Source organism: Tenrec ecaudatus, chromosome 1, assembly GCF_050624435.1.
Source record: "Tenrec ecaudatus isolate mTenEca1 chromosome 1, mTenEca1.hap1, whole genome shotgun sequence".
Lineage (NCBI taxonomy): Eukaryota > Metazoa > Chordata > Mammalia > Afrosoricida > Tenrecidae > Tenrec > Tenrec ecaudatus.
Genome location: NC_134530.1, coordinates 232795979 through 232812688, shown reverse-complemented (window position 1 = coordinate 232812688; position 16710 = coordinate 232795979). Strand labels below are relative to the sequence as shown.

General features: G+C 41.9%; 1 protein-coding gene across 6 annotated transcripts in view; it reads right to left on the bottom strand.

The window, feature by feature from the left end:
* RPS6KC1 (ribosomal protein S6 kinase C1) overlaps nucleotides 1-16710 on the bottom strand; it is a 216641-nt gene that overhangs the window by 150158 nt on the left and 49773 nt on the right. For all 6 annotated transcript variants that reach the window (XM_075530269.1, XM_075530262.1, XM_075530275.1 and 3 more), the window contains exons 4-5: nucleotides 14470-14585; nucleotides 8659-8752 (exon numbers count right to left, since the gene is read on the bottom strand). In XM_075530269.1, coding sequence (XP_075386384.1) covers nucleotides 8659-8752; nucleotides 14470-14585 — 210 coding nt within the window. The remainder of the gene's footprint in view (nucleotides 1-8658; nucleotides 8753-14469; nucleotides 14586-16710) is intronic.

The following is a 16710-nucleotide window of genomic DNA, read 5'->3' as shown; positions in this document are numbered from 1 at the left end:
GCTTTACTATAATTCTTCATACTTATCTCCATAAGGAAAAAAAATGAAGATCCTATTTATTTACATATCTTGTACTGAGAGTAATTAAAAGATCACTTAGAGCAAGATGCTATCCTCATTATGTGCATCCTCATTTACTCTAAACTGGCTATTTCAAGAGTGCCTACTAGAGTCTTTCTGGTCTCTACGGTTGTCAAATCAGCCTTGAGGAATGAGTTCTTAATCTACAATTAACAGGAAATATGCAGGCGATAAATTAAAAAGGTTTTGTTATTCCAGGAGACCTTTACAAATAGTTTCTCTTATTACTGAGAACAATCAACTATGTCAGGCCAAAAGGTTGGCAGCATTTGCCCCAAAGCAAAACTCAGCTGACAGGAAGGGGCAGAATGGAGCACAAATGACTAAGGGAGCCCAGGAAGTGGGAGATTGTAGTTACACGGAGCAAATGGCAACTAATGTTACAAAGCAAAACAAAACATGTATGAAATGTTGAATGAAAAATTATTGGCTCTGTAAACTTTCACACAAGGCAAAATAATTAGATACATACATATGTCTAATTTACTTTTTATGTGGGGTTAATATTCAAGGGGGCTTCAAAAAATTCATGAGAAAATTCGATTATCTTTCAATTCCATTTTTGCACCAACTCATCTATACTTGATGCTTGAACAACATGGGCTTGAACTGCACAGGTCCATTTCTACACAGATTTAAAAACAAAAACATAAAAAACACTGTAACACTAATCATCTCCACAGAAGCAGTTCATCTTTCCACAACTATCTGTTTCCAAAGAAAATATTTTCTTGACTCTTAAGAGCTATACACATAAGAAAAGGAGCCCTTGTGGTTACAGATTGCTCTGCTAACCCTAAGGTCAGCAGTTCAAAACCACCAGCCGCTCCACAGGAGAAAGACAAAGCTTTCTACTTCGTAAAGAGCTGCAGCCTCAGAAACGTACAGAGGCAGTTCTACCATGTCCTGTAGGGTCGCTATGAGTCGGCATCAACTCAATGGCACGGCATTCATATTTCACAAATACTCTGATCGATCTCGCTTTAGATTTGTGGTTACAATCACCTAATCAGCTTCTCTTACTTGTTGCATATACTGGGAAAACCTCCCTCCAAAAACTACAAAGGAAATTGAATTATAGTAGTAAGTACTCTCATAGCTTTCTTGTCTGTTTCATCAGGTTAATGTCAAACCATACACCAGGAATCACACCATGGGCGATACACAGTGCCTTGGGTGATACTGGAAGTGCTCCCAAGAAGCAGAGAAAAGCACGACAGCACATGAAAAATTGCTGACCGGAGCCACAGACGGAGGTCTGCAGCTGTGCTTGCCCAAAGGAGTCCGGTGCAAGGACATGGTAGAACAAGTAAAGCAATCTGTGACATCATTGCTGTTGCCACACCAGCAAGCCACAAACCTTGTGCTTTTTGTGAGATGCCTTTTTATCTCATACTGAAAATGCAGCTTCTATGTTGGTGCAGTAGACAATACATACAACAACAAAATGCATGTTGATTGCTTATGTTAGCAATAAGACTTCCGGTCAGCAGTGGGCTGTAAGTAGTTAAGTTTAGGAGGAGTCAAAACTTACATTTGGATTTTCAACTGTACCCATAAGTGGGGCAAGAGGTGGGAGTGGTAGCCTCTCTAACCCCTACATTGTTCAAGGGTCAACTATTAGCTAAAAATGTGCTATTTCATCATTTTTACATGTAAATGCATTAGAATTAATTATTTTCATCATGTTGCTGCTACTCATCAGAGGCTGATCTTTCTATTTGGATGTGTGGTTACAAAGACCTAACCATTTCTCTTCGTTTATGCAGATTAGAAAACGGCCCGCCCCAAACTGCAAAGTCAAGTAACTTGGTTAAAGGAAAGAAAATGACAGGTTACCAGTGGAAACGAGCATCCAAGTCCCCAATCCTGAGACCAGCATTGGACAAAAGCAGCCTACACTCCTTCAAACGGGCCCACGGGTAAGGAGAACCCTATTAAGCTTTGATCAGGCTTCCACAATGTCACAGTAGCTTCATAGTTAAAGTCCTTTCAACAACAAGACAGAGGTTTGAAATGGAAATATGATGGCAACAACCAATCAGATCTTCTTTCATCTTTGGTTGCTAAAAAGGTCAACCCCATGCTCAAATGTTCAGATGGGGGCAATATAGTTCAATGTCTTTGAACAAAAGAGATAAAGAGTGGTCAACATTGCACATTTAATAAATAAGGCAATGTTAACTTTTTTGTCTAAAAACTCACTGAAAAATTTGCAGTTTTCAGGTTCATATTTACTAAAATCTATTTACCAATAACTAATTTTCTGAAGCTTTAAAGGAGTTTCCTCTATTCCATCATACTGTAAAATAATTTAAACAATTTCACAAAATAGAAATCAAGTTGTTTTATGGTTTTTTTTTAAATCATTTCATGGTAAATTAAAACATGTTCATATCATTGTGTGCTCACCTCCCCGATACGATCGCTGAAAACAAATGGGTACAAAAACAAATGTGGTGAAAAAGTTTATTGTACCCAGCTATCAAAAGATGTTGTGTCTGAGGTCTTAAAGCAGGGGTCCTCAAACTTTTTAAACAGGGGGCCAGTTCACTGTCCCTCAGATCCATTGGAGGGCCGGACTATAGTTTAAAAAAAACTATGAAGAAATTCCTATGCACACTGAACATAATCTTATTTTGAAGTAAAAAATAAACGGGACAAACATACCTGGCAGGCCCAATAAATGTACTTGGCGAGCCACATGTGGCCCATGGGCCACAGTTTGAGGACACCTGTCTTAAAGGCTTGAAGGTAAACAAGCGCCCATCTAGCTCAGAATCAACAAAGCCCACATGGAAGAAGCACACCCGCCTGTGAAATCACGAGGTGTCAAAGGAATCAGGTTATCAGGCATCAAAGACCAAGAAAATCATAGCATTGTGAATGACAGGGAGTGCGGGGTGGAGACCCAAAGCCCATCTGTAGGCAATTGGACATCCCCTTACAGAAGGGTCCTGGGGAAGAGACGAGCGAGTCAGGGTGCAGTGTAGCAATGATGAAATATACAACTTTCCTCTAGTTCCTTAACGCTTCTTCCCTCCCACCCCACCACTAACATGATCCCAATTCTACCTTACAAATCTGGCTAAGCCAGAGGATGTATACTGGTACAGATAGGAAGTGGAAACACTGGGAATCCAGGACAGATGATCCCTTCAGGACCAGTAATGAGAGTGGCGATAAGAGAGGGTGGAAGGGGGGTGGGTTGGCAAGGGGAAACTAATTACAAGGATCTACTACATATAACCTCCTCCCTGGGGGACGGACAACAGAAAAGAGGGTGAAGGGAGACATTAGACAGTGTGAGATATGAAAAAATAATAATTTATAAATTATCAAGGGTTTATGAGGGAGAGGGGAGAGGGGAGCAGGGAGGAAGGGGGTGAAATGAGGAGCTGATGCCAGGGGCTTACGTGGAGAACAAATGTTTTGAGAATGATGAGGGCAACAAATGTACAAATGTGCTTTACACAATTGATGTAAGTATGGATTGTGATCAGTTGTATGAGCCCCCAATAAAAAGATGTTTTTTTAATTACAACCTGTTGATTACCTTTAATTCAGTTGTCACTGAATTAATTCCAACTCCCACTCCCAGCAACCCCATGTGCTGCAGAGTAGAACTGTGCTTCACGGGGTTTTCATGGGCATAACCTTTTGGAAAAAGATGGCCAGGCCTTTCTTACAAGGTACCTCTGGGTGGGTTCCAACTGTCAATTTTTCTGTGAGTACCCAAGTGCTTAACCAAGCAGTGTGGCAGTTACATAATCTCCTGTCAACTTGCGAAGGGGTGGTGTCTAGCCTGTCAATCAGGTCGCAGCTTGATGACCTTATTTGGAGGCACTAAGGAGATAAATAGCTCACTGGAGGCCAGAAACACTCTCTGCTTCATCTTCCTGCTGACAAGACACATGGGGTCACACTGATAGAACCAGAGCACTGAGCTGGTAGAGCAACATGGAGAGTCCTGCCAGTGCTGAGATGCTTCCACTGCCACTAGATCCACAAGTATTTCCACCCACTGCCCTGTGACCTTCCTGTATTCGGTGTCTGCATGTGTTGCATGAGTCTGAAGAATTTATAGACTTATCAGACATCTGGGCTAATATCAGACTTAGGGACCTGAACTGGACTGGACTGGGATGTTTTCTTAATACACAATTACTCTTTGATATAAAGTTCTCTCTTACACACATGAGTGTCTCTGGATTTGTTTCTCTAGTCAACCTGGACTAACACATGCAGGAAGCCCTTTTTTTTTAAACATTTTATTAGGGGCTCATACAACTCTTATCACAATCCATACATATACATACATCAATTGTATAAAGCACATCTGTACATTCTTTGCCCTAATCATTTTCAAAGCATTTGCTCTCCACTTAAGCCCTTTGCATCAGGTCCTCTTTTTTTTTTTTTTTTTTTTTTTAGGAAGCCCATTTTTAAGGTACTAACAGAATGTAATGATGACTTAGCCTCTACATCTGTTTTCTCAGACGTGATCTACTTGCCATGCCCTTCTACCTGTAACTGAAGGACCTTGAAACAGCACGTTGATATATTAAAATCTGTCCCTTTGGCTCATTCCACTGACAAACTAGATCCTGAGTATATACAAAACATGACAACTCACCTTCTAAATATCATTTAAAATACTACACTCTGAGGAGCTGTTAGGGAGTGAATCACCTCGTCACACTCTGAATCGAAGTCCAAGCCACAGCTAGTCCCCATCCCTTCACCATCCTCTGTGTACTGTGACTGGGCTGGCTGCCGGCTTTGTTGCTACTAAATGCCCACACCTTTGGTTGTCCCTGGGGTTTGTAGACTGTTAGGGATGAAAGTCAATTTTCCACTTGCTCACTACACCAGACAATCTCATGATATTTAAAAGCCATTTTCCCCTCTCACATAACAAGGAACTGGCAGGCTGTCTGACACTTCGATTTATTTATATTTGTCAACGGAGTGTCTTTCAGCAGGATTCATTAGCCACGCATCAAGGCATGGGGTGGAACGGGGAGGATAAGCACAAACAGCACTTCCACATCCAAGTTTTCCATTCCTCATGTTTCAGTGTTTCAAGATTGTAATGTATAGGAACAAAATTATGCATTGACAGGATAAAATGCCAGCATTGTATCTAGATACTCTGTCTTTGCCTGAGCTTTAAAAAGACACAGCCCCAATTTCTCTCAACATTAGAAAAGCACATTCCTGTAAAAAAAAGACATATCTTATCCAAGAAAGATGCATCCACCTCTTCCCATCACAGTCCAAGGTGATCTGTCAAAATGGTTGGCTAATCCCTTAAATCCAAAAACCCCATAAAATCATGAAAATCAAGAGGGTCAAATCTTTGCGTCCATCAAGGGCACTTATATCCAGAAAGCCACCAAGTAAGTAACTGAGAGGTGTCACTTGGCAGAAGCAGTGTGTCGTTCCACTGTTACAATGGTAGAGTTAGTGGATGTGTCTAAGCCAAATATCAATGCACATGGATGGGGTCAGTGGCCCAAAAAGAGTGATTTTTTGCTCTACGTACTTAAAAATGCAGGAAATCACACTGAACTTAAGGTTTAGAGATGGATTTTGTGGTCATTTAGCACATCCACGTGAACAAAGCCCCTAAAACCTGCCACTGGACACACAGTGCCCATGGTCAGATCAACCCCTACATGAGCTCCCTTGCTACTTGGAAATCATCCTTACTGAGAAGACAAATTGGTCCAAAACCAAACAAGGAAGTTACACAGAAGTAAAAGATATCCAGAAGGCACGAAAGAAGCAAAAAGTTATGGCTTGGGAAGAAATTAAGCTTAAAATAAAATTAATAAAAGTTAAAAGAAAGATATATCCCTCCAAGAAAAACCATTTCTGATAAACTCTGACACAGTGACTTTCCATCAGATAGCCCAGCCTGTCCAGTTTGCTCAAAGCAGTCTCGATGCAACTATTTTTGTCTAGCTCTCAATGGCTTCCTCTAATTCTCAGCAGTGTCCCAATAGGGACAGAAAACCACATGCCCGCCTTAGCTTTAGGTTATATTTTTCATAAAACTAATGCAGCTACCTTTCACCCTGAACTCTCTCCCAGGACGTCGTTCCTACTGATCATGTTCCTTCCTAACCTGTCCAGAGTCCAGCAAAGAATGGCCCCGCCCCGTGGTGGTCCAGTCTCGGCATGGAGGACTCCCTCTAGCAACAGAAGCTTATTCTGGATAGCCACAGAATATAACCGCTCTCAATCACACATGCTTAAGTTGCAGAATGAAAAAGCGAAAGGAGAAAGAAACAGCCTGCCTGTCCAAGAACTGTACCCTTCGTTAGAAGAAGACAGACACGATGATGAAGCTGACTCCGACTCCTAGTGATCGTCAACAACAGGCTGGAAATGCCCCATCGGGTTCCAAGGCTGTCACCTTTATCCTGATGGAAGCACACTGCCACGTGGTTCTCCCACGGGCACTGGCGGATTCCAGCCAGTGGCGTTTTTGTTAGCAGCTGAGCACGTCACCACAGCACCACCAGGGCACTCTCTTCCCTGACTACGCTGACAAATCTTCCTAGCTTTCCTATCTGTCCTCTATAGGATGTCACGGGAGCTGAGGAGTTTGCAGGGGAAAGCACCACTCCTCTCTACAATAAGACCAAGTTATCCCACAAGAGTCAGGTCATGGATTAAATTGTGTCCCCTAAAAGTGTGCAGCTGCTTGACGGGGCCACGATTCTCAGTGGTTTAACAGCTAGGTAAAAATACAGTGTGGCAAGTAGGTAGTGATATCGTTATCCCCCCACGATGCGCCCCATTTGATCAGTCAATCCGTTACACGGGGATACGGGTGAGATACAAGAGCCTTACTCGAGTCACAGGCCCTGTGCAATGAAAGGGAAGGTCCCCTGGGATAAGGCCTGCGTCAGCTGCTATCTCACAAAAGACAAAGGGAGAGAGAGCTGTGCAGAGACGCAGAGACCTACCACCACTACAAAAGAAAAGCCCGGGGTGAGCATGTCATTTGGATCCAGAGTTCCTGTGCTGGGAACCTTCTGGATGCAGGGAGACGGATGCCAGGACATATGGAGCTCTCCCAAGAACATCGGGCCCACAGGTGCTGACGTGAGACACGGACCTTCCTCCTGCATTGTGGGCCTGCAGAAGGAGCAAGCTTTCTCCTAGAGCAGATGCCCTGAATTCAGACTTCTGATCGCCAATGCTGTGTGAGCAGAAATGTACTTGCTAAAGTCATTCGCTTGTGGTATTTCTGTTACAATAGCACCAGACCCAACTTAGACAAGTCCCTTTTCAAGGAAACTAGTTCTAGAAAGGGAATTATATTGAGACTCCAAGCAAGGGCTAAATTTTCCAAAGCCGACAGAGAATCCCAGATCAAAACAAGTCAAGGAGATTGGAATCCCCTTGCCTACCTTCCCTCACCAAAAAAAAGCCAGAATATAAAGTAAAAACGCTGTCAATGATGTTTTTCTATGGCCATGGATGAATCAAGATACAGCTGAAGTGTTAGGGGGTCAATGGAGAGCTCTGGACATGTGTCCCCATACTTTATACAGAACACTAATGGATTTCTGCTTGGTTGTGGAACAACCATGAAATAAAATAAAAGGTTAACTAACCATTCTCAATGTTATAACACTGAAAGAAAAGTTTTTTAAGTGTGTGAATAAAACCAAACTCACTGCTATGGGGTCAACACACACCCCTGTGGTTTTCAGAGACTGTAACTGTTTACTAGAAAGCCCAATCTTTCTCCCTCAGAGCTGCTGGTGGTTTCGAACTGCTGACCATGTGGAACACAACCACTACAGCACCAGGGCTCTTAAGGGCGTCACACATACACAAAATGGAAAGGAATTTGTTCCTACTCAATCAAGATGAAAACTGGCTTGAACAGACTTACATCAGTGTGACTGCTGATGCATACCATCAGTACACACCCTCACAAAAACAACAGTGCAGTGAGATTGTGACTACCTCTCACTTTAGAGTCATACAGCTGCCTCTTCTTCCGTACCTGTTACTCATGAAAAACCAATCAAGAAATGTTGCCTTGTCTTCAGAGCAGCCCGGGCGGCACAGTGGTTACCCTACGCCTAACAGTCTACATACACTATGTCTAGAGGTCACATTACGTCTAAAAGGCAGAACATGACATCAGATAAAGTTTCGTGAAGCTTTCTGCACAAGGCAATACTAGATCCTGAATATGTCACCAAATCTAAGAAGCCAGTAATTATACAATAAATCATTATTTTATATACCACTAGAAAACCCTTCCAATTAAATATAGATTATCAATGTAAGATTCATCCTCACATCAGTGACATTAAGATGCAAAGAAAAAAATATCAAGACTCAATGAAATATTTTCAAGTTCTATAACCTGCTTTTTTGTAATATACTCGGTAATAAACCGAGTTTTTTCAGCACATTTTAATGCAGGTTTTGTGGTAAAATTAGGTGCCTCGGCTGATATTCGGATCGGCTTATATGAAAGTATATATGGTAAGAGTCTTTAGCAGTCAAAACTATTGAAATGGGTAAAGTACAATCGCTTACCTTCTGTACTTCCTGTAGCAAAGCTCTCAAGGAGGGAATCCGAGTTAGCTTCAGGAGGACCAATCAATTCAGATCCATCATTAATTATTCCACCCTAAAAGATAGGAATCATTTTCAATGTCATTAGGAGTACAAACAATTCGACCCAGCCCCTCCTGGGCATCCTCACTCCCAACCGCAAGCCTTATGAGAACCTCTAGTTCCAGAGCAATCCTCTGGGGAACCCAATGTCCCCATCCTCAATCAGAGATGATGGCTGTGTCTTTGGGACTCTGCTCAACTTATTCATGCTACAGGGACTCTAAAATACTTACACGGAAAAGATAGAAGAAAATGCTTAAGAAGAACAAAAACTACAAGTTAAAGAATAATATTCCGTATCTCTAGTGACTGATTATTTTACTTAGTTGTATGTGATAGAATGATTCAGAAAGTCATTTAATTATTTTAATAGTTTTATTGAGCTATAATGAACATATCATACAATTCAATAGCTGAAAGATACGAAGAAGGGTCATGAGATCATCACCATGATCAACTTTGGAACATTTTCTTCCTTTTTGAAGAAAGTCATTTGTAGAAAGAAAGTTGTTCCTGGCTGTAGAAAATAATTTAATTTTGTAAGTAAATTAGAGTGAGTAATTTATCCTGCTCCAGGATAAAATACCGGATTTCAGGGGACACCGGATGCAGTAGGAAAATGTGCTGTTTCATCACATGTGGCCTTTTAAAATTTTTACTTATTCCACATAGTAATCACATAGGGCAGTAAGCCTTAAAAATTATCAGCTCTACAATTCATCTCCAGAGGAAGCTGACCTGATTTGGATGTAAGTACAAAGAGAAGGGAAAAAATAAAACATGTCAAACAGCATGGTCATTCTTGGTGGCAAAGAAATAAGAGAGAAGAAGGATGGGTCCCCTGACTTAAAGCTGCCGGCCACATATTGGTAAACAGTCCAGAAATTTAACAGAGATGCCAAAAATAACAGCCATAGAGTCAAGTCTAACTCGCGTGTATTCGAACTGTGCTGCACAGGGTTTTCAGTGGTTAATTTCTCTAAAGTAGATCACTAGGCCTTTCTTCCAAGGCACCTCTGGGCAGACTCAAGCCTTCAAACTGAAGTTAGTAGTGGGCAAGTATTTGCATGATCATATTTGGTAAAGAAGAGGGGCAGCAAGAAAGAGGAAGGCTCTTGGCAGGAGGGGCTGACACAGTGGCTGCGGCAATGGATTCAAATACAAGATCAAGTGCTGCTTTGTTCTGCTGTACACAGACAGGGTAGCTCAGGGCGGAACTGACCCCACAGTACCTCCCAGCGCTGCTGACGCTCTCGCGGACAGGCCATGAGCCTGTAGACAACACAGTGGAAATGCGAGAGATCACAGTAAAAGCTAGGGCAACGGAATTTCCAGAGCACAAAAAGAAAGATTAGTAAAAAAGAGAAATGCTAAGGAAATGAGATGTTTATGCTAGAATTTCAAACAGCATCAAATTGGTTCAGTCATGGCTGACAGAAACAAGGGCAAAACTCATATGGCACAGCAACCAGACCTCGTGAACATCAAATTCTGAACCGAAAAGGAAATAGGCAGCGATGTCCAGCTCAAAACTGGTGGTGAACCATGTCACCATAAACGTATGCCAAGAGGAGGCCATCTGAGCTGAGTACCACTGCCTGTTTTCAGATCAAAATCAGCACTGAGGAGATTTGGTTGCTATGCAACACCAACCATCCTAGTTTCCATCAACCAGGACTGAACTGGTTTGTTTGTTTGTTTACTTGTCTTTTAATCATTCATTGGGGGCTCATACAACCGTTATCACAATCCATGCATACATCCAATGTGTCAAGCACCTTGGTACATTCATTGCCCTCGGCATTCTCAAAACACCCCCTTTCTACTTGAGCCCTCAACATCAGCTCTTCATGTTTTCCCCTCCCTCCCCCACCCTTCCTCCTCACAATTCCTTGATAATTTATATATCATTATTGTTTTCTCATGTCTTACACTGTCCAAAGTCTCCCTTCACCCACTTTTCTATTGTCCATCCCCCAGGGAGGGGGTTATATGTAGATCATTAGCACCAGGTTTATATGCAAGCAGTGACTAACTGGCTGCCTGCTAAGCTGTACTAATACAAGGCTAACTCCTAAGTAGCCAGGCTTACAAATAAATACATCTTTTAAAAACTGAGCTGAGATAGAAGCAATCACAGGATACAGGGCAAAGAGATTCTACAGATTTGATACAGATACATTACCATTTAAATAAACTAGCAAAAAAATGGCAACACCAAATCTGGGTGGGGGGTGGGGGGGTCAAAACCCAGACTTACTATAAATAAACAAACTCACTGCCATAGAGTTGATGCCAACTCATGGCAACCCTACAAGGCAGAGCAGAATTGCCACTGTGAGTTTCCAAGATTGAAACTCTTTACAGGTGTACAAAGTCCTATATATCTCCTTTGGAAGTTGGTTTCTAACTGCTGACATTGCAATTGGCAGCCCAGCGTGTAACTACTATTCCACCAGGGCTCCTAGATTTACTATACTACTGACAATTTCAAGTTTTAAAGAAAAATTTTACACGTCATGCCAAGAAGGGGAGAGGGGGGAATATGAGTTTGACTCACGCACAGGGAAAATTTCAGTCAATAGACAATATCTCTGAGGCAGTCAAGATGTTATGCTTACAAGACTGGACTTATTAAAAGTATGTTTAAAGAAATTAAGCAAATCATGAGTAAGGAATTAAAAGAAATTTGATTACTGTGTCTCATGGAGTGAATAGAAATTATATTTTTAAAACGTAGTATTTCATAAAAGTGGGGAACAATTCAAGTGGTCTTAGAATTGAAACATTACATGCCAAGAAACTTAGAACACAGCCAATGACCTCAGTTCATGTAATTTGTATTGGACTACTTCTACAAACTATCGTGTCCGCTGTTTGTTATAGCTTTCAAATACCAGCAGCTCCTTGGGAGAAAGACTGGGCTTTCTATTCCTGTAAACAGTTATAGTCTCAGAAACCACAGGGAGTCGCTATGAATCAGGAATTGACCTGATGGCAATGAGTTTACATAAATTAACAAGTTTAAGCAATTTAACATGGAGTAGTTTTTTCAACCACCTGATATGCATGTGAAAGTGAACCCATGAGTAAGGAAGGCCACAGAAGAATCGAATTTGAATTATGGTGCTGACAGCTAATACTGAAAGTGCTTTCGCCTGTTGAAAGAACAAGGAAGCCCACTCCACCCCCACCTCACCAGAAGAAAGCACTTCAAACGACAGCACTGAAGCTACAGCTTGGGGAGAGGGGAACGCCTGGTTAGAGCACACAGGAGAAACCAAGAGGGATGGAGAGTGAGAGGAACACATCCTGGCCCACCAAGCCCCGAGGATGATATTCCTGCTCAGAGAAGCCAATGCACAGAGAGGATCATAGGGCCGGCCCCACCAGGAGACACGACATCCCTCGCTGAACCATAGCGCTAGGGGGGACAACACTCGAGACACAGTGCGGGGATTGTGCCTGATCTGACCCGTCATACTGGAGCTAAACACTAAGGGCATGCAACTGAGCAGCAAGGGAGCAAAGCAGTGAAATTCCCCGGGGAATACCAATAATAGACTTTGGGGACAGAGTGTGGCACCCCATCAGAATTGACTGGAAAACACTCCTAAAGGTCAAAAACAGACCTGGAACTATTTTTAGGTTTTTCCTGTTTTGTCATTGGCTTTATTTTTGTGGTTATTTGTTTTTGTTTTGTTGGTTGGTTTTGTCTTCCTTTGTTGTTTTGTTTGGCTTTGCCTGGGTTCTGTGCTTATTAGTGAACCTGCATGTCCATCTAGATAAGATAGGTGGGATAAACAATTCAGAGGTGAGAACCATGAGACCAATGGTTCCAGGGGGACACTGGAGAAGGGGAGGTGGGAGAAACGAAGGGGGAAGTCATCTAATGGAGGGGCAAGGGAACCAAATCTAAACTAAAATCTATGGAGAGAAGAGCGTAGGATGCCTAGTGGGGGCATCAAGGGCAACGTAACAGCGAGGAATCACTAAACCCAAATGAAGGCCGAACATGATTGTGGGACAAGAGGAAAGAAGTCGGAGGCAAAGGACATTAATAGTGGTCTAAATACAGGCATGTATATATGTAAATATATTTATATATAATGATAAGTAAATAGATCTATGTGCTTATATCTATGTGTTAAGAATTAAGGTAGCAGATAGACATTGGGCCTTGACTCAAGTACTCCCTCAATGCAAGAACACTTTGTTCTAATAATCCAGCATTCTGTGCTCACCTTCCCAATACAATCACTGAAGACAAATGGGTGCATAAGCAAATGTGGTGAAGAAAGCTGATGGTGCCCAGCTATCAAAAGATAGAGCATCTGGGGGTCTTGAAGGCTTGAAGATAAACAAGCAGCCATCTAGCTGAGAAGCAACAAAGCCCACATGGAAGAAGCACACCAGCCTGTGTGATCTTGAGATGTCAATTGGAGCAGATATCAGGCATCTGAGACCCAGAACAAAATCATACCAATGTGAAAGGTGGGGGGAGGATGTGGAGTAGAGACCCAAAGCCCATCTGTAGACAACTGGACATCCCCTTACAGAAGGGTCACAAGGAAGAGCCAAGCCAGTCACAATGCAGTATAGCACTGATAAAGCATACAGCTTTCCTCTAGTTTTTAATGCTTCTTCTCCACCCATCATGACTTCAACTCTACCTTACAAATAGGACTAGACTAGAACAGGTACACTACTACTGATAAGAGCCCACAGCACAGGGAATCCAGGATAGATAAACCCCTCAGAACCAACAATGAAAACAGAGATATCAGGAGGATAAGGGGAAGGTGGGGGGAGAAAGGGAGAATCAATCACAAAGATCAACATATAACCCCCTCTCAGGGGGACGAACAACAGAAAAGTGGGTGAAAGGAGACAGAGGACAATGTAAGATATAAAAATAATAACCTATAACTAATCAAGGATTCATGAGAGGGGGAGGGAGAAAATGAGGAGCTGATATCAAGGGCTCAAGGTTAAAGAAAATGCTTTGAAAATGATGATGGCAACTTATGTACAAATGTGCTTGACACAATGGATGATTGTAAGATATGTAAGCGCTCCCAATAAAAGAATTTAGTTAAAAAAAAGAACAAATAAACCTGTCTTAGAGGAAGAACAGACAGAGCACTCCACAGATGCAAGAAGGGCAAGACTATTTTGGACATGTTTCAGGAGAGATAGGTCCTTGGGAAAAGACATCTTGCTTGGGAAAGCAGAAAGGTAAGTTGCTGAGAAAGAGCAGGAAGCGCAACAAAAGGAACTGACCCGGCGAAGGGCTCCGCCATAAACAGAGGTGGGCCCAGGCCCAGGTCCAGTCAGTGTGCCCTTCTATTGTCCACAGGGTCGCTAGCGTCAGGGCCCACTCAACAGCACCGACAGGCAGCGGTCTGTATCGCCAAGTCTGCCACTGAAAGGCAGCTCACGTAGAGGGGCCCGCTAGATAATTTTTTTAAGGTGCTTCAATTATGATGCCATGAATTCAATTATCTCTAACTATTCCTTGGTATTAAAACGTTATCTATAAATCAAAAATATAATCCATACACTAAAATTGTAAGATATGCCGTAGATATTGCTATTTAGCTACTAGATTGCACTTACATGATAGAAGCACAAACGTTTTCTTACTTCGGAAAAACATTTTGATGCTTGATTAAACTACATACTAGAAAACAAAATAGTTTATAAAATATTCCAGAAAGATTACCAAACCTTGAAAAAATCTTCAAGTTGTTTACTGTTATAAAGAGCAGGGATGTTTGCAGAGAACTGCAGCAGATCTTCAGCACACTGTCTTCTTTCTTCAATAACAGTTTCATCAAAGCGTCCTAAAATTGAATAAAAATCGGCACTTCAGGAAAGAGTGATCAAACACATTGTGGTGATAGCGGATTTCCAATGATCAGAAAGCAGCAGCAGCAGGTCTTTCGCTGCCTCTTTGCTGTCTTACTATGCAACCTTCTGAAGTCGAAGCGAGTCTCTCCCATTAGAACCAGTAGTACTCTGACCAGAAAAGAAAATAATGCTCCTGATAAAACAAGAAGCAGCGGTGTCAAATGATAAACAAAGGGTGTATTCATCATTTGCGGCCAATAAATGTAAGAGAGTTCCCACTTAGAAAGCTGGTGATTTGAAACTACAGCTGAAAAGAAAATTTTAAAGGACTCAAAATGGTTTTCTATACTAATTTAATACTGTAATTACTCATACAATTTTCCCATTTCTACTTTTTTTTATTTTAATTTATAACCGGGCTGAAGAGAGGAAATTATGAGAACATCTGTGTATCGGTGGGGTCAGAAACCTCAGCTTGAAGCAAAGAGCTTTTATGCTAAATTCCATGTGTGCTCCTGTCTGCATGTGTAACAGCGTGCGTGAGAGAGAAAAGAACACACCGGAGCCAGAGAGTTCTGCTTTCCAACAGGGACCCGAAGGTGGTTTCCAACAAGTGTCAAAAAGGACGCACCTACCATTTGCATGCTGATGAGACATGTTCAATAGGATCATTTTGTACTGCTCCGAGGTCAGACTACCTCAGTGAACATTTGTCACATGCAGATTTCAGACTGATTGCAATACAGGTTTAAAAAACACAAAATCAAAAGTCACATCATCACATATTTAAATATTTTAAGTGGTTTTGCAATGTGCTAACAGAAAACTGAGGCACAAAGAGAGTCCTGGTTATATGGCTCAAGGCAAAAATACTATGAAAATGAACCAACAACAACAAAATGAACCACCAAAAGGCTTTTTAGTTACTGTGTCCTGTGTTTATGGGAAGTTCCTACGCCACAGTAAGTATGAGAAAGGGACGGGCGGGCCTGGGGGCACATACTAGCGTGGCTCTGTCATCACTAGTTGAGTGGCTCTTAATACATTATTACCACGGTGTCTTCAGGTCTCCAAGTACCATCATAGTCCCTAGCACACAGAACACAGCAACACACTTTTCTTGATTGTACAAGGAGGCTTCAAGAAAGGTTATGGGAAAATCCCGTTCTCTTTCCTTCCATTTCCCACGGGCTTTCTGAAGCCCCCTCAGAGGAATTCCTAGCTGTGGGTCTGTAGGCCCTCGTAGGGTGGAGGGTCCTAAATGATCACTCTCACGCAAAAGCCCATGCCTATGTCTACATGGACATTTTCCTAATTTTTAATGGGTCTGCAATTTCATCGCCCTCTCTAAAGAGCCCAGGGCCTTAGCTGACCTACACAGAGAGCATGGCACGAGTGGCGCTCAAGCAGAAGGCTGCCCGTATCTACTATACTGCTACTTGTTGTTCCAAAGACGGTACCTTCTTCTTCAGGAAAACAGTTCCCAATTTTACACTGCGTCTACAACAGCCCCAAAAGACTGGAGCTTCCAGCTTGCCTTGTAGTTAGGTGCGGTATAAAAGGGAGTAAGTTCTGGCCATGACATGTGGGCCAATTATATGAGAAAACAAGTTTGTAGAAAAGTCCCATTATCTTTCCATTCCATTTTTCTAACTTTTTGAAGCCCCTTCACACACACACACACACACACACACACACACACACACACACACACACACGGAAAGAAAGAGAGAGCGCGAACAAGCAAAGTTCAATGATGGTTACCAAGGATGGGAAGGAGAGGGAGAAAGAACCTAAATAGAAGGCACTTGTTACTTTAGTTGATGTGAAAGACAAGACCAAATATAAGTGAAGTCAGTACAACTTAACCAAGATAAATAAATTATGAAGCATGTAAGAAAAAAGGGCAATTTTGGTAAATCTATTGCACGCAATTTGATAAATGCACATGCATATGTACTATATACTTATGTATATCTGTGTTTGTGTGAGCTGCACATATAGCCATATACATTTAAAAAAAACACAGAACAGGCACAGTTACCAAAGATTCCAACACATATCTGAACAACTTGCTTGGTTGATTTACTATGTTACATTCTCCAGGAACAACTTACT